Raw genomic sequence first — 18020 nt, 5'->3', positions numbered from 1 at the left:
AACCGTGCCATTGCCACCAAAGTCCCAAGCATGCCTTGGCACTGGTTCCACCATCTAAAAAGGGTGCAACAAATGGGGTGAGGTTCCACGAAGCCCAGTGAAGGGTAACACATACACAAGCAATCATAACAATCCAAGAAGATGCAATAGTATAAATATCTATGCCCAACCACATCAATATGAATGCAATGACATAATCCATTTATTATCAAACAATTTCTAAACAACAATTTCTAAGTCCAAAGGGGTTATAAGTGCTACTGCAACATAGGTGTTATCCCCAGTCATGAATGTAAGTTATCAGTCCTCAGGGATACAAGCTAGTTGTGGGTTAGGGGTCAGGAGCGTGCGGGTTCCTGAACCACATCGTTACCGGGCAAACCCCTATTAATAACTCTTCCATAATACCACTACATCGAATCCAATATCCGATGTAGGGTATACCCGTCACTGAATCAAACATAGCGTGAGTGTCTGTCACGATGCTGGCATCAGTGCACCTCAGTCACCAGAAATCGTCCCCAACCATGGACCATCAGATGAGAGGATTAGCCAATACATAAACCCTTATTGGCAAGGGTTGTAGCACCAGGGTGGTTATCCTAGTCCAATGCATTCTAATATGCCACAACACATTTTAATCATACTCACACGCACACTCACCCTGAGCATGCAGTGCCACCGACACCAACCGTTGGCCACCCTACACCCTAGTCTCCACACACACACTCACACACACACACACACACACACACACACACACACACACACACACACACACACACACACACACACACACACCCTCACCCTGAGCATGCAGTGCTGCCGGCACCAACCGTTGGCCACCCTGCACCCCAATTACACACACACACGCACATGCACCCACCATGAGCATGTAGTGTCACCAGCACCAACTGTTGGCCACCCTGCACCCCAGTCACACACACACACATACACCCACCCTGAGTATGCAGTGCCGCCGGCACCAATGGTTGGCCACCCTACATCCTAGTCATACACACACATATGCACAATCATAATCCACATTCTCATACCACATCAACACTTTACACAATGAATAATATAATAATATGCAAAATGATATAATTCATCCACATATGCATTATGATATAAGCATTCCATAAAAGCACACAAAATCCCCTCACCTCGAAAGCCTGAATCAATTGTTCGTTAAATTCCTATAATCGCGTACCTCGTCAAGTAGATTAGGTCCTAGCCAATTGAAGGAATTTATGTTAGCATTTATATACTTCAATTATCCTTATTATATTCTAATTGTGATCCTAAAGCAACACTGGAACATAGGTTCTGCAAGATCACTAGTAGGTGGGCTCATGGGCACCAATTGGTGGTGCACTTGCGCTGCGTAGCCTTACCGCTTGGCGGTTCTATTTATTGAAAATAGAGAATTTTTTGATAAATGCTCAAGCATAGGGAAGGTCTTCCTATAATTCAAATGATGGGTAAAAAAAAAAGAGGGTCAAAACAATATGCTTAGTGGTTTCTCTGGTGAATGCTCACCGGCTGGTGTGCAGACGCCGATGAGTTCATTGGCTGATGAAACTGAGAGGGGTAAAATCTCAATTTTTGTACCTATAGGGTTCACCGGTGGATGTTCATTTTCCGGTGAGTTCACCGGTGGATGGATCTACATGGTTTGAAAACCTCAAAATTACATCTACAGGGTTCACCGGTGGATGGTTCCTACCTTCACCGGCTGGCCGGTGACCATCAGCCAGTGAAGTTGAAACCAGGGTTTTCTTGTCCAGGTCAGCCCCATAGGCCTTGTGGCCCCTGTGTATGGTGATGGGAGTGCATGTTGTTCAGTTGAGTGTCATTTCCCGACTCCATTCCTCCCTTCTCCTTCTTTTGTATAGTTTATAAATTTGGTTTTGTGATTTTAGGGTTGTTTTGCATGTAGGGCACCCTCACACACTTCACTTGGCTTAGGTCGAGTGAAATTAGTGAGTGGATCAACATAGGGTTTCAAAATACACCCAATTTCCCCAATATACAAGTCTAGGTTAAGCTAAATTGAGAAAGACTTAGGTTGAGCTCATGGAATAGTCATTAATGGCTCATATAATCACTCCCACACACCATACATAGGTTTAATTCATTTTCCTCAGCCTAATTTTGGGTTTGGGACAACTAGTTGTAAAGGACTTGGCAAATTCCAAAATCTTAGGGTTTTGGGTTGCCAAATTTGGGGTTTTTCATGTAAGATGCCTTCACACTCAATGGTGAATGATTAACTTGCTTGATTAGGTTCCTCACACCAAAATTCTCCATTCAATTTGTAGATTGGGTATGTGGGTAGAGGGATTTTGATTAGAAATTTTCCCCAACCTAGCCTAGGTCAAGATGGGGTATGAGAGAGAGAGAATTATCTACATGGTAGAGAGAGAAACTTATCTTTAATGGTAGGTGTTCCCTTTGTTTCCCTCTTCTTCCTCCTCCCTTGCCTTCCTTCTCCTCCTCCTTCTTTTTCTCCCTTTCCTTGTTTCTATTTTGGTAGGAGAAGAAATGAATGGTAAAAGTCCTATTTATAGCCACTTAAGTCCCACTAAGGGCTGTTTGGGAATTAATGGATTTTTACCTAATACCGAGTTATTCCGCTATTCGGCACTAATGGGTTGACCTTAGGGTGTTCGGATACATTAATCTATTCCCCAATAAGTTGTCCCAACTATTGGGGGTGGTTTGATGTGCACAGGTGCGAAGACCTGGGTCCGGCCAGTATTCTCATCGAAGGGTATTCACCGGTGGATGCTCCATCAACCGGTGACCATCAGCTGGTGAAGGCTGAACTGGTCACCCTTGTGAGGAAATGGGTCCTTAAGTTGAGTGGGGCCTTCTCAAGGTATTTTTGGTGTGCGGGCCCCACCTCTTGGTACATTTCACTAATAAGGTTCGGGGAAATTCTCTTCAATGGTAAAGTACATACCTTAACTCCTTCAATGATTTGTAGTCCTTCTACACAATGAGCCGGACAAATCTATAAGTTATTAGTGGTTGTCACCTGGTTGCATCACCTAGGTCCAAAAGTTGAATTAGCTCGGGTTTTTGGGCATGGGTATAACATGGTTCTCGTATGAGGACCTGATTTGGACTCCCCTCTAATCAGCGCTATTTGACATCATACTTCATACAAGGCTTAAGATATACATGCTTTTCTTCACCACTTCGCCTAAGGTCATTTTAGGTATGTCTTTAGTTTTTTTAGATTATTCAATCATACAAATCACTCTTCGATACTAGAACGTCCAAAGGCCTCAACTGAACATGACCATGGCACCTCAAACGATTTTCCTCTTAACTTATCATGAATCAAAACTACTCCCAAACCAATTCTAATATAATCATTTTTACCACTCATCAAACTCTTATTCTAGAAATGAACTATAAATACGGAATACGACCAAATGGAAGATAAGAATATGATGATGGTTTCATGTTGAACTTGAGCCTATTACTTTAGGATCAAAGACTCAAAATTGTCAATCAAAATTATAGGTGAGTCTTTTTGACATACAGCTTTTATTGCTTTTTGGGTGAAACTAAGGGCCCGTTTGATAACGTTTTAAGAAACGCGTTACTATCTTTTCTATTTCCAGAAACAGCAGAAACATAGCAAAAAGCGTTTGATAAAACTGTTTCGTTTCACTTATTTTCAGAAATAGAAATAGAAATTTCTACTTATTTATGGTTCAAGAAACGACCCAGGCGAAACAAGTTCAACTTGTTTCGCCGTTTCTAGAAATGACTTGTGGTTATTTTTTTACTGATTATTATCGATTTTTAAAAACATGACTTATCAAACACCTTCAATTCTATTTCTATTTATTAAAACGGAAATTTATGATTCGGTCACTTCTTAAAATAGAAACGAAACGTTATCAAACGGGCCTAAGCTATTCGGGGAGAATATGCTATGACGAGTAAACTTCAGGGAAGAAACTGAAATATAACCCTGTTGCAGACGAGCAGCACAAGATGAACTTCAAATCATAGCTGCGGAAGACTAAATCGGGGGAAAAGGAGGAGGAAGAAGGGAAGCCTAGCCGGGTAAGTGATCTCTACCCCCTCGTTCCAGGTTCTTTTTAACTCCTTTTCCCCTCTCCCCTCTGGGGACCCCGATTCTGCTCTCGAGACGAAAGAATGCTCTAAAAGGTTCATTCAATGGACGCAAAGCTCCCACTTTTTATTATCTCCAAGAAAATTTTCAGATGGGCTTCTGTAAATAGATATATTTCTTCGTATTTATGCGCAACCCAATTTCAAATTTCTACTGAAAACGATCATAACCAACCTGACAATACTGAATTTCAATCAAAAGTTGGTCTTTTGAAGAACGAGCTTTGCTCTGATAAATTAATCCGTGTTTTGGATTCTACAAACAATTTGAGCGCTGCCGTAAAGATATTCAAATGGGCTTCTCTTCAAAAACGTTTCCGTCACACTGCAGACACGTACAGTTGGATAATTCTGAAGCTGGGTATGGCCGGAAATATTCGGGAAATGGATTTCTTTTGCAATGAAATGATAAAGGCAAAATGCTCATCCGCAGAAGAAGCTTTGGTTCCAGTGATTGATTCATTTGTCAGAAATCATAGGCTGACAGAAGCTTTAAGGGTTCTCGAGTTAATGAAATTGAGTAACTATAAGCCTTCAGTCATTACCTACAATCTTAAGCTAGGTTCTCTTGTGAAGGACGGGAGTGATTTTCAATCTGTCTTGTTCTTTTATAAGGAGATGGTGAAATCTGGGATTGTTCCTAATGTTGATACATTGAATTATTTGTTGGAGGCACTGTTCCGAGCCAATAGAATTACCACTGCCATAGATCAATTCAGAAGGATGAGCATGAAAGGCTGTAGTCCTAATAGTAGGACATTTGAGATACTGATAACCAGTCTTTGTGCAAGAAACCGAGTTGATGAATCAGTCTCAATTTTGAATGAGATGTTAGAGCAAAGGTGCATTGGAGATGAAAATTTTTATAATACTACCATTCCTATTTTTTGTGAGGTTAGTAGGTCAGACCAGGGAATAAGGTTATTAAGAATGATGAGATCTTCTGGTCTTGTCCCTAAATCATTTGTTTATGGGATTCTGGTTCAGTGCTTATGTGAGAACCTAGAGTTGGATGAGGCAATTAACCTTCATGAGGATATGATAGAAACTGGTTTAACTCCTGAAGCTGATGTCTATGTGGATATTGTAAATGGGTTTTGTAAAGCAGGGGAATTTTGTGAAGCAAGAGACTTTTTGGATGAGAACTCCGTTTCAGAAATTGATCCTCACAATGCCTTGCTCCTTGGTTATTGCAATGCCAGTAACTTTTTCGCAGCCTACAGTTATCTTCAGAAGATGGTTGAGAGGAATATAGCAGATAGCTTTTCTTGGTATATTCTTATTCGGGGACTATGTGAGAATGGAGGTGTCAGAAAAACTTTTGAAGTTCTCAGTAGAATGATCATATCATCATATGTCCCTGAATGTGCTATTTACTCTGCTCTTGTTGTTGGCCAGTGTAAAGTTAAAAATTATGAAGCAGCTCTACAGCTATTTTATTGGATCCGTGCCAAATATTGGCTGTTAGATAATGCCTCTTACGCAGAGCTGGTTGAAGGTCTTTGTCATGTGACAAAGTTAAAAGAAGCTACTGAAGTGTTGCAGTATATGTCTCGGAGTGGATGCCCTCTTAGAGCTTCCTCGTTGAATGTGTTGATTGAAGCTTTTTGTTTGACTGGAAAGATGGATGAAGCAATCGGGCTACGATCATTAGCTTCCTCTTCTGGCACTGTATGTAGTCCCTTAGCATACACTACTATTATGCACTGGTTGTGCAATACAAACAATGCAAAATATGTTTCAGTTCTCTTCTCGCAGATGTTGGTGGAGGGTTGTCCTTTAGATGTAGAAACATACCATGTCCTATTAAATGCGATGTCTATGCAGAATAGAACAAATGATTGTGCTCTGTTGTTTGGGAAGATGGTTGCATGTGGTTTAGAACCCAATTCGAAAGCACTAAGTGAACTGCTGATTTTTATGGCTCATCATTCTCAGTTGCATACGATCACCCATGCAATAGAAAACCTTGTTTGTAAGGATGAAGTTCTTAGTCCAACAATCTACAATGTGGTGATCAATGGCCTCTTGAATGAGGGTCATAAACATGAGGCTTGTAGGTTTTTGGATCGGATGTTGGACAGCGGGTGGGTCCCTGATGCTGTTACTCATGGATTGTTAATTGGGACCATTGGCAAAGAAGAAGTTGATGGGGGAGCCGACGTTCATGATAATTTTATAATGCAGGACAGAGTTGGCAACATACTGGCTGAGGGCTTGGAGAAAACATAAGGAGCTTTTTGATCCTAATGGTGATCTGGCTCTCTCCAAGTTGGACTTATCCTTCCTATACTTAAACTTGTGATCTTTCACGGGAACAAAAGTTGGCGGGGTCGAGTGAATCCTCCCATGAAGTGGTCAAAAGTACTTTTGAACCTGAGATTTGGGGCTAATAAAATATTTCAGGGCTTTGAGGTCAATATCATCCCAGGTTGGTTTACCTGTCCTGTCAATTTGCAGTAATTGTAGCTGTAACATTACCCTTTCATTCTCTAATAGCTGATCCTTTCATGTAAGTTCAGTTTGGTAGACTCTGAAAAGTTTATCGTGTTATGATGTATCTTGTTATGCATTTTTTTGTGCAATGTGAAGCAGCTGTAGTGACCATCCTTCTAATATGCTGATGCGAAATTTTTATGGAGAAATCTTGGGGGTGCTTATCCTGTGAGAATTGATCTATTACCACATTGTAATGTCAATTAGTGATATATAGTATGCAACCTTGAACAATCCATGTTTATATTGCTTTTTTTAAGTTCTTCTATTCCCACCCTCAAGTGGTTGGTTGTGGAGTTTGGTTTGAAAGTAGGTCGTGTGGCTATTCAAAATTTTCTTTTGTATTGTTACTTTCACAATGTGTATAGTTTTTTGAGGTTCAATGCTCTTCTTGTACATCAGTTTATATTCCCTTTGAGCAACTGCTTGCCTGGACATCCAATGGCATAATGACTATTTCCCCCCCTCTTTTTAGTACACGACTATTAGTTATAAGTTAACCTACTGCATTTACGAAAATTTTACTCTCTCATGGTTATGGTTTCCTCTTTGACATTGAATATGAGACATGCGGCCATTTAATTAGGTAATATGATCTTCCAGACTCCAATAGGGGTCAAAATTTACATAGTGATAAGTTCCAAATGAAACAAGACCATCTATTGCATGGGAGTTTGAACTTTGAACTAGGTAGGTCTAACCCAAGTACTTTGAAATAACATCCAGTTAGAAACCTTACCATTAATATTTGTGGGAAGTATAACCTGCAATGGCACATTTCAGTGCCAGAAAGGAATGCATGCATTAGGTACCATGCACATGGGACCTTTCATGCCTCTCGAGTTTTAATTTCCTAATGTGAGCAATGCAACCAAGCCGCGCTTGAGTTCAATCAGGAAGAGAACCAATGCTGTTTTCTGCTTGGAAGACCCCATCTCTTACCAGGTGTGCAAGTATCTCCCTTTCACTCTCTTTCTTTCCACCTGCCAACAATTAAGCATGACATTGCTAACAAGCTGACCTTCTCCTTGACAAAACCCAACACAGAGATAGCAGTCAACTACAGACTGACAAAATGAAAATGCCTATTAACTTGCAGAACATTTTCTGGGCGTATACTTTGAGTGAATATTTCTTGCTTGAGTTAACCACAAAGAGGGAATAACAACGAAAATGCATGAGAAGTAAACAGTTGAACATGTAGGGAAGAAAATCCTCCTACCCTTCTAAGTAAATCAATGCTGTTGACAGATGCATGGACATTTCATCTCAGTGAATAATTCTGGCATACAGTAGTTCTTGAAGGTTCATATCGTTTGCCTGTCCACCAATCCTCCTACCCTTCTAAGTAAATCAATGCTGTTGACAGATGCATGGACATTTCATCTCAGTGAATAATTCTGGCATACAGTAGTTCTTGAAGGTTCATATCGTTTGCCTGTCCACCAAATTATCACCCACAACCTAAATTCATGTTCACCAGCAAGTACCCTCTCTAAACTAACATTAATTGCCCAACTGATTCGTGGACACAACCAACCTAGTCCTCTTGGTATCTAACTTAGTATGGTTCGTCAATTCTTTGGTTGAGATTGAAGTTTATTGTACTCTAGGACCAATCAAATGAATGTTTCAGTTTGATGAATTTGCTTCCAATATGAGAGGCATTGGTTGTTGTCTTGAATTTGCATTGTGGAGTTTGTGGGAAGGGGTCGTGGTGGAAAGCAGACTTCACAAAGTGTATGTACTGAATATATGGAAGACAATAAAATTCATAAAAAGTGGGGACAATCGAACGCCACTAAACATTTTAAGAATTTAGAGTGAATTCTGTAAATACTTCAAGAGAGGATCACAGAAAGGAAAACAAAAATGGAAAATACCTTCAAAATATGGAAGTGCATAATAGTGTTTTAAGGACCCCGGAAGTCGGATCTTTCTTGAGCATCAATCTTTTTGCTTTAGTGGTCCAGAGTCGGTTCATCCAGGATAAAATTACTCTCTTTAAAAGTATCGTGTCCTCTTGCATTCTTTGTTTTTGGTATTCCTTAAATTTCTCTCTTTCTCACTCCCCCCTTCCTCTTGGTGCATGATATTCTGGTCACTACAAGTATGCTGGTTGGTTGCATATGTGATATTTCCCTTTGTGGTAGATTATAATGATATTGTTGTATTTTCCCTCTGTTTCCCTCTACGAATTGTATTTTTGGTGAATGGCTTCCGTTTGAGATATTTTACTTCATGAAATACAAGCAGCTGTTGAGAAGAATGATATGGTAACCAGTCACATCATTTTTCCAGCACTGGAGGCAAAAATGGTGAAGCTAGTCTGATCTTGTGGCTTTGTCTCTCTTAAAATTCACATTTCTTGCAATTTCTTTTACAGTTCTGTCATAATCCTTTTAAAAGCTTTTGAATCTGTTTTAGAATTATCGGAATCTTCCTAGGTGGTCACCCTACATGGCATTGCCTCTCTGTCTCTGAGATTGCAAGAACTTACAACTTTGAAGGGTTTTATTAGGAGTCTTCTACTAAACACTATCCTTCCACAGTATGATCCTAAGACATTTTCTCTGTACTTCACAGGCCATCAGTTATTTGGCAGAGCTTTTGTGGGGACTGGGTCATTTGGAATTGCCTTTCAGGTATGGGCATAGTACTGCAGCAACTTTAGCATCTTTCAGCTTCATTCCTGGTTTCAATGCTACTTCTATTATCTCCACAGGCAAAATGCTTGGAGACTAGTAAGCTGCAGCTCAAGCACTCTATGGATCACCTAAATGTGATTTCTCTGAACACTACTTTTTCTTCCATACAACCAGTAAAAACGAGCTTTTACTCGACCTGGTCATTGACTGGGCCACCAAGACTCTGTAACACTACAGCAACATAAACCAGAGGATGCCACTTATCTATGTGCAGCTCTAAACCTAGCTGGTATAGATCCATCTTTTCTTGTATGATTTTTCATAATTTTACGTTTCTCTCCCTGCTGTTTACTGATGGATGGTCTCCAGAATTTTTGGGGGCTAGCTTATGCTCACACTGTACCTGGAATTTGCCATAGGGAAATGAAGCCTCAAAACGTTCTGTTATGTTCTTTCTGATGGTGTTAATCTGCCGGTGGTCGTTATGGCATGGTTCTTGGTTCTCTGAATCCACGACAGCGTTTGACAGGTCGATCCCCTTACAAATGAAGTCATGATTTGTGATTTTAGGATTGTAAAAGTTCTGTTAACATCCAATTGTTTTCAGCTTGCCCTGTAGTCTGCTTTCATTGAAATAACTAGATCGTCTTGGATGATTGACAAATCACAGTGGTTATGAGTACATTTGCATTTGAGATTGCTTGCATCCATTCATCACGCACCCCAATTATTTATGTGAACAGGCAATGCTTACATGGATGCTGCTAGCTGATGCTTCTTCTTGGGGTCTTTGGTTGTGGAGTTGATTGTTTGTATCCCATTATTTTGCATGGATCTCATAAAAAATGGACGTATCCAGTACACAAGGCTCCCACATGTGCAAGATCCAAGGGGCGAGAACTACGCAACTTTACCCCGCAAATGTCAAGAGGCTATTTTGCCTTGATGCACAAGGCTCCTGCTTGGATGTCATACTGAATGATAATCTAGTCTTGAAAATTAAATGTTGTTACAGAATAGTAAGTTTTCAAGGCAACCTTTGACTGTCTACCATGGCAAAAAGTTCTTGTGTGTGTGTATATATATATATATATATATATATATATGTATGTATATTCCATTCATTTCTTTTGAGTTGATTTGCTTTTGATTTCTTGATTTAAAAAACTACACAAGAAAACAACACATGTAAATGGATAGTTGAAAATCTGAATTTGATTCATATTTTGTCGTTTAAGTTAAAGATGTAAACAGATAATCAAAGATGGTCAAAAATCTGAATTTGACTCTCATTTGTATGAGAAAAAATGAGAAAAAGGTGAAGACAAATTTTTATGATAGAGCAAAAACCCTTGTACAAATGGATGAATATGTTCATATACATAAGAACACACCTTTCTACATGAAAGCCCTTAAGGTTGAAACTCCAACAAATATACACGGCCAAAAACCCCAAAACCCAAAAACCAACCAAGAATTGAAATCCCCAACACAGATTCATTAACACAAAACCACTTCTTTGCTATATATCATCCATCGGATTTAAATCAAGCTTTGCAACACACGAATCGACCAAGTCCTTTCGGAGTACGTTGGTGTTCATCATCACCACTGATTTCGACGGTTCTCTGCTCTGATTCCTTGACCTCTTCTTCATCCTTGGGCACTGTCACTGTAAGTACTCCGTTCTCCATCGTAGCTTTTATCTCATCGATCATCACGTTCTTCGGTAGACGGAATCGTCGGATGAACTTGCCCAGTGTCCTCTCCTTGCAATGCCACTTCTCGTTGCAATGCCACTTCTCGTTCTTCTCCTCTGGTTCGACTTCGTTCCTCTCCCCTGTTATCTGAAGAACACTCCCTTCATGAAGCTCCAGCTTCACGTCGGTCTTGGTTAAGCCTGGAAGATCCACTTGGAAGACATGGGCATGCTTGGTTTCCTTCCAATCGATCTCTGTGTTGGTGGAGATGCCCAAAAGGTCGGAATTGTCAGAGAAGAAGCTCTGGAAAGGGTCGAAAAGTGATGGGAAGAACGACATTTTACTTTATGCTTCCCAAAGAGTTGTCTGAGCCAAGTTTACAGAAATCACTCCAAATTGAGAGGGAGAATTTTGGGTATTTTGATTTTTGACTGCAACGATTTGCAATGAACCAATTATTTATAGGTGTTAGGTGGGGTTTCTTGAAGATTCTGGAGTCGGTTTATTCCTCATCTGAAGCTTTTGTAAAGTGGAAGCTTCGGGATGGATTGGAATTGTTTGACAGGGAATTAACAGGAAGGGATGGTGATGGTTGATTAATGATTAACATCACTATTTACGAGAAAAGATTTGACATTCTGGAAGGCTCTTCTAGAAAACAGAACCGTAGAAGAGGAGTGGCAGTCAAAGCAGAGGCATATGTGAGATACCCAACAGCACCAGATATGGAGTGATAAAACTTGGTCCAAACTTCGTATGAGGGCAATTAGGTCAAGTATTGGCTATTTGGTATATTGTATATGATTCAAATTTTGTGGACAGGTAGAGTCTAAGTTTCCTATTCACATGTCAAACTATAGCTCAAAATCAGTGTTTAAAACCCTCGAGTTGGGGACAACTATTTTCTTAGTTGGTTGGTGCCTTGTCAGTAGAGTGCAGGCTCCCAAGAGGTCATGGGTTCGTTTCTCCTGTATTTACCTTGTGCTATAAGACAACCCTTTCCTCCCTCCTTATGTATTGGCATGCATTCTTGTATATATCTATGCACATCGATTGGATGTAAATGGATTGGATACGGATTGAATTTGGATCGGATGTGTTTGGATCTGGATATTTTCTGACCAGATACGAATATCCCTAAATGAATACGGATGCAGATTGAATTCGGATTTTCAACTATTTGTTTATTGTCTGACTTGTGTAATCCAGACCTTCCTCTCCCGAATGAATATAATTTGTTCTTAATCTATCTTTCTAAGTTGTTTTAACTATTTTCCTCATTCTTTAGAACTTGTTTAAACTTCAAGAACCTTAAAATCATTGATTGATTATTTAGTCGGATCGGATTATTTGGATTTTAACCCAGATACCCTTAAACCGGATACGGATAACCCGAAATGAATACAAATGCGTATTCAAGTTTGGATTTTGACTATCCATTTACATCCCTATTTCCAATCATCATTAAATTTCTTATAATTTTTCAATGATTTGTTTTGACACGTGGTGAACTCTATTTGGATTGAAACTTGACATGTGAGCATAGGACCTTGAAATCTCCCCTTACACGATTTTTCAATCCAATTCAATAGACCACGTGACGAAAGTAGGCATCTAACCAAGACTTGGTTATATAAATCACAAGTGACAAGACTAGAAAACCTTCCCCAATTAAAGATATGAGAATTTTTTTTTTTTTTTTGAATTAAAAAATAAAAAACCCTAGAAACGGCCATTACCATTAACGCCCACGTTGGTCCTTATATTTGATTTGACTGCCACTTACACTTAAAATATCTGCTCTGGCTTGATTCATCCCAAAAAACGACAGAGTAGATTATTTTTCTTAAGTTTGGCATGGGCTGGATAATCTGAAAAGGGCCTAGCTTGGGCCTGGGGCTAGGGTTTTTCTCATAGTCCTTCGGTTGGGCTCTTTTTCTCATTTCTCCAGCACGTCCATCCCGGCTGATGAATCTTGGGTTGGGCCTGAACTGGGATTCCTCTTTGTATTTTTGGTGGCTAATCTTTTATTTATTGAAAAGGTTTCTCCAAACCAGAGATAAAATGTCACGATGACCTGATTTTGGTCTTTACAAATGAATGCCTAAACTATAGTTTTTACTGTTTCAGGAGTCTCATCTAAGCATCGAAATCCCATGAGAAAAGAGATTCTCTCTTCGTCATGGGTGGCAAAAAACTCGATCTTTAATCCATGATGCCAAATTATACACTGCAAATGAGACCCAGATCCAATTATTATTCAGCCTTTTGAGACAATTGTGAAGAAACATAAATTTCATAGAGCATTGGAGGCAAACTCACCCCTCTCAAGACTATGGTTATTAAATTTGGATTCGGGAATTATTCGGATGAAGAATTATTCGGATTGATTAGTTTCATTAATTCAACGATTCAGTCAAAATATCGGTAAAAAAAAATAGAGATAATAAAATTCGAGTTCGGATTCGGATTCGGGAATTATTCGTTTACAAAAATAAAAAGGGGACAAAAAATTCTGATGTTATTTTTAATATTTGCAATACTTGTTTCTTATTATCTATCAATTATCATATGTACATAACATACAAATGATATAAAAAATAAAATTTTAAATTTTAAGGATAAAATATTATATTTAGCCCTTTTTTTTTTTTACTCATTCTATTACTTAATTAATTGAATCAGAGAAAGAGATACTGAGAGGAGGGACTGAGCACAAATTCAGCTGTAACGTCACCCAGCGCATGTTCATCTTAAGCTGGAGGGTAACCAATGTAAGACTTAGTCGAAGCAAAAATGGGTGAGAGTTTTTGTTTTTATTTTTTTTTTTTTTGTAGAGGTGAGAGATATACCCAGGAATAATCAGTTTTGTCGGTTTCTGTTAAAAAAAAAAAAGAAAAGTAACATTAGGATAATAAATGCATAATAATCCACACTATTTCTAAAGGCTTATTGACTTATTCAAGATTTTTTTTTTTTTTTTACATGGGATAAAATTTGGTTCAACCAAATTATTTGTGAATTTTAAAAAAGTCTATAAAATTCGAGAATTTTTTATTTGATTCGGATTAGGATCGAATTATTCGTAAAATTCAGTAAAATTTTGTTCGGCCAAATTATTCACGAATAATTCAGAGAATTTAATAACTAGGCTCAAGACCCACAAGCCAAGGTCAAGGATATGAGAAATTAGAAGACTATATGCTAAGAGACATCCAACAATATGGGTTGCAGGACTATTGTTAAAGGGAATCACAAAATTTGGGAGGAGAAAAAATAGGGAGAGAGATAGGCACACCGCCCATGTGCAGTAAGCTAGCAGGTGGCACCAATGGGGGCACGTGACAGTGCATCATATAGGAGCAGCAATGGGATCATTTCAAAGGGGGGAAAAGAGAGAGACAAAAAGGGTGCTAGCTTATGGTAGTTGCCCAAACTTTTCCCAAAAAAATAATAGAAGAATCACCAGTTATGTGATAGTGTTAACATTTTGGGGTTTTAGAAAGATGAAAGATTAGTATTGAAAAGTTAATAAAACTGTAAATTATAAATCCAATCCCTCAACTCTAATTAATCTTATTCTATAGAGAAAACACAGATAGATCACTTCAAAACTGCACCTTAGTGGTTTCCATGATGTCCATATTTGTTGTAGAAGAGACAATGTTCTCTTTATCCAATGGTCGGCCATGTGGCAAGATGAAGGTGGCCATGTTAAGAAGATTTTTTTTTTTTTTTTTAATTTCCATAAAAAAATAAATATATCCTTAATTTATTCTTAGGGATAAAAGAATGAGAAACCCCACAAACACTTCCTTAATTATAAACAATTAATAGAAGAACAAGAAGCATATGTGTATGTTTTGTCACAAATAGACCAAATGGCCACAATATATGGACATATGAAGCTTCTTCCCAGTGACTTTCCTCGAAGGATTAATGGCATATACATGTGCAAAGGAGTATGAAAACTAGAATTCCTGTAAGTTTGTTCAGATATGGCCAAGAACACGTGGAAACCTAATTCCATGTTTGATCTATCCACTCCTACACATTTAGTTGGTATAACATGGAGTTGAGTTGTTCTAGAACCCAGATCACCTACCCATATGTGTACTTTTCACGTACAATTATGTGATGACATGTGTTTTCTGGCTTCTATAAATATTTTTAATGCATTCTTAATGATAACGTGGAGAATGCATTTATGAAAACAAAATAAGACATGTTATCACCAAATCAAGCATATGTGATCCAGACTCGTCGTTATAGAGGCAAACAAAGAATTACCATTTGACTCTTGGTAATCTTATATTTCTATTTTTAGGCTGTGTTTGGATATCCTCCAAGTCCATTTAGAAAAATCTTTTTTGTTTTTTTTCTTTTTGTTTTTTCATTAGAAAACATGATTCATTAACAAAGCTCCCACGTATGTGTCAGAGGAAATCACATGTCCTACTTAGTTCCATAAATACCCCTCTTCACCTTGTAAATGGCAGTTAATGAGAGAGGTGGTGGCCTCTAACACATACCTACAATGGATCCAAAGTCTCTCTCAAATAGTACAATCATGTGAAGAAACACCAAAGTGAAGGTGCCAAGACAACCCTAATGGGTTACAAAAAAAAAATAAAAAAGACAACCCTAATGCTAATAAGTGGTTTCTCCTTATTTTCCTTTCCTATTACATTACATCCTCAAATCATGATAATTAAAATCTCCAACAATTAGTTGGGAGTTCTAACTCTAAATGATGGTGGGAATTGAGGCATAGTCTTAAGAGCGTATACTTATAATGGAAATTTTCTATCAGTCTCCTATATTTTCCTTATTTAATCAAACTCTCCTGTTCGAGGGTTTTATTTCTCCACTAAAAAAAAAAAAAAGACTTAAATTATACCTCTCTATCTCCCTTACACTTTTAAAATACCAGTGACCCTCTATGTTCAACTCAAATCGTTTTTTTTTTTTTTTTCTTTCTCATTGCATTGGTTCACATATTTGGTCTGAATCAAACCAAGTAACTTGAGTGAACCAATAACCAAATAGTGGAAAAAAAGAAGGAGAAATACGTGCTGCAAAGATGAACCAACTTTGCCTTCTTCCGTCAGAGTACTGATGGTGAAGAAGAAAGGGATATTCGTTGTTTGTGCTCCTTGGGTTCAAGTCTATCTGATGAGAGTAGGAAAATTCGTGAAATATTATCGATGGAGAAGAAGAAGATGGATGCTTGTACAGAGTTTATCTATGCATTTTATTTTGTTGGGGGGTTTTTGAGGGGTATTATATTGCACCTTCAGACTAAATTGAAGCGAAGAAATTCTGAGTTCATGCGATCTATATGGAAGAGTAGTTTTGTTGATGCATTCCTATTGCGAATGCACAAAAAGAGATCTTTTGAACAAGAAAATTTGGTCACATAGATCATCTATTTCGCCAGAATTCGTTGATTGCTCTGTACAAATTTACAATGAAAAACTCGTAGTTCATTGTAAAATATCATTGAAGAAAAGTTGATCAGAAATTTGGAGAGTTTGTTTCTACACAGTAACGAAGACCTTAGAGGTCTCCATTGTTTTGTTCTACGAAATTTGAATAGTGGGTAGTATGAGGCTTTGACAATCTATATGAAATGTCAAAAATAAAGGCTGTCAAGGTCAATTGGGGCCAACCTAGTCAAATCAAGGTCAATCAGGATTAGGTTAGGTCGAGCCCAATAGAGATGGACCTGGATTGTGATATCCCAGCCGACTGCAGGATCACAACCCAGGCTGAGCTGACCTCGATCAGCTGAGCTAAGGGAACCTAGGGTTGGGTTGGGTTTCGAAAATCCGTCCCAACCTGGTTAGGTTGCACCCCTAGCCACAGTACACGTTTAGCGAAGTCTCTTGGAAGTGAAAAAAAAATATATATATATATATATATATATATATATATATATGTATATATATAGATAGAATAAATTAGGATCAACGCGTTATTCCCTCTCCAAATAAATAAATAAGAAAACATGAACAAGTGGGGTTTTGGAATGCCAAATAAAAATAGAATCCAAACGTGACTTTGTCTACCTGATTGCATTTGCATCTTCACATTAAGTATTGATAGAGAAGTAGAGAATAGAGAAGTGTTGAACCAAACACATGGGCTTGTCCTATTTGTCATAGAAATTAGTTGGAGGTTGTTCTTGTGGAGCTTACTCCAAAATATTTTAGTCATTCAATTAAATATAGAAAAATGTACCCTAATGTTACTGGGAATTTTTTTTTTTTTGGTAAACCCTAATGTTATTAGGATATGTTTGGTGACTATATGGAAAATTTTGCTTAACCTGCTCTTTGTTTTTAGTATTTGAATGCAAGGGATTTGGTCCCCTAGGTACCTTTTAATCAAAGGTGAAATGTTATTCCCTTAATCATAGGTGAATTATTAATGTTTAACTCAACTTGCTTAGGAGTTAGGTCTCTTTTCAATTCAAGATTTGTTTAATTCTTCTCACCATAGTTCATTGTTCACTTAATTTTAATTTTTAGAGTATATTTATTTTTCTCATCTTCTTAGAGAGGCTAACTTTCTTGCAGATGCATGCACCGGCTAAGGAAGCTAATCAAAGGGCTAGATGGTGAACTTATATTCTTCTCTTCCCTAGTTGGCTATGATTCAGATTCTTATTGTTTTATTCTTTCAAATTTTTTTTCCTTCAGTGATGAAAAGAAAACATTTGCCACATAAATCATTCAATGATTCATTGAATTCAGTGAAAAAATGTTAAGATAGCCATTAAATATATTAAGGAATATGTTTGTTAAATAAAATAAGGGCAATAGAATGGTCACTAGTCACAGGGTGGTCTTTTCACGCTCACCTATATCTAGGCTTAAAGATATCGATTAGGGAGAGTTCTTTTGCCCATAAAGTAATTAGGACCAAATATATCATATGTATCTCACATATATGAATTCAATATTCTAAATTAATTTATTATCTCTTTCAAAGATAAAGAACGTTTCTCCCCCCC

General features: G+C 38.1%; 2 protein-coding genes across 3 annotated transcripts; one reads left to right on the top strand and one right to left on the bottom strand.

The window, feature by feature from the left end:
* Positions 1-3947: 3947 nt before the first annotated feature.
* Positions 3948-10364, top strand: LOC122058934 (pentatricopeptide repeat-containing protein At1g63330-like). Of its 2 annotated transcripts, XM_042621648.1 has the most exons (5): positions 3948-6589; positions 9241-9299; positions 9380-9591; positions 9722-9831; positions 10046-10364. In XM_042621648.1, exon 1 carries the CDS (start codon positions 4204-4206, stop codon positions 6388-6390), a length of 2187 nt encoding a protein of 728 aa, XP_042477582.1. In that variant the 5' UTR covers positions 3948-4203; the 3' UTR covers positions 6391-6589; positions 9241-9299; positions 9380-9591; positions 9722-9831; positions 10046-10364. The 2 variants fall into 2 exon arrangements, with proteins under 2 accessions (XP_042477582.1, XP_042477581.1); XM_042621647.1 differs by having other exon boundaries at positions 9722-10061.
* Positions 10365-10610: 246 nt separating this feature from the next.
* Positions 10611-11679, bottom strand: LOC122060073 (17.8 kDa class I heat shock protein-like). Its single transcript, XM_042623239.1, has one exon. It carries the CDS (start codon positions 11339-11341, stop codon positions 10850-10852), a length of 492 nt encoding a protein of 163 aa, XP_042479173.1. The 5' UTR covers positions 11342-11679; the 3' UTR covers positions 10611-10849.
* Positions 11680-18020: the final 6341 nt, after the last annotated feature.

Source organism: Macadamia integrifolia, chromosome 13, assembly GCF_013358625.1.
Source record: "Macadamia integrifolia cultivar HAES 741 chromosome 13, SCU_Mint_v3, whole genome shotgun sequence".
Taxonomy (NCBI): domain Eukaryota; kingdom Viridiplantae; phylum Streptophyta; class Magnoliopsida; order Proteales; family Proteaceae; genus Macadamia; species Macadamia integrifolia.
The sequence above is the reverse complement of the archived record's forward strand: the minus strand, read 5'-3'. Positions and strand labels throughout refer to the sequence as shown.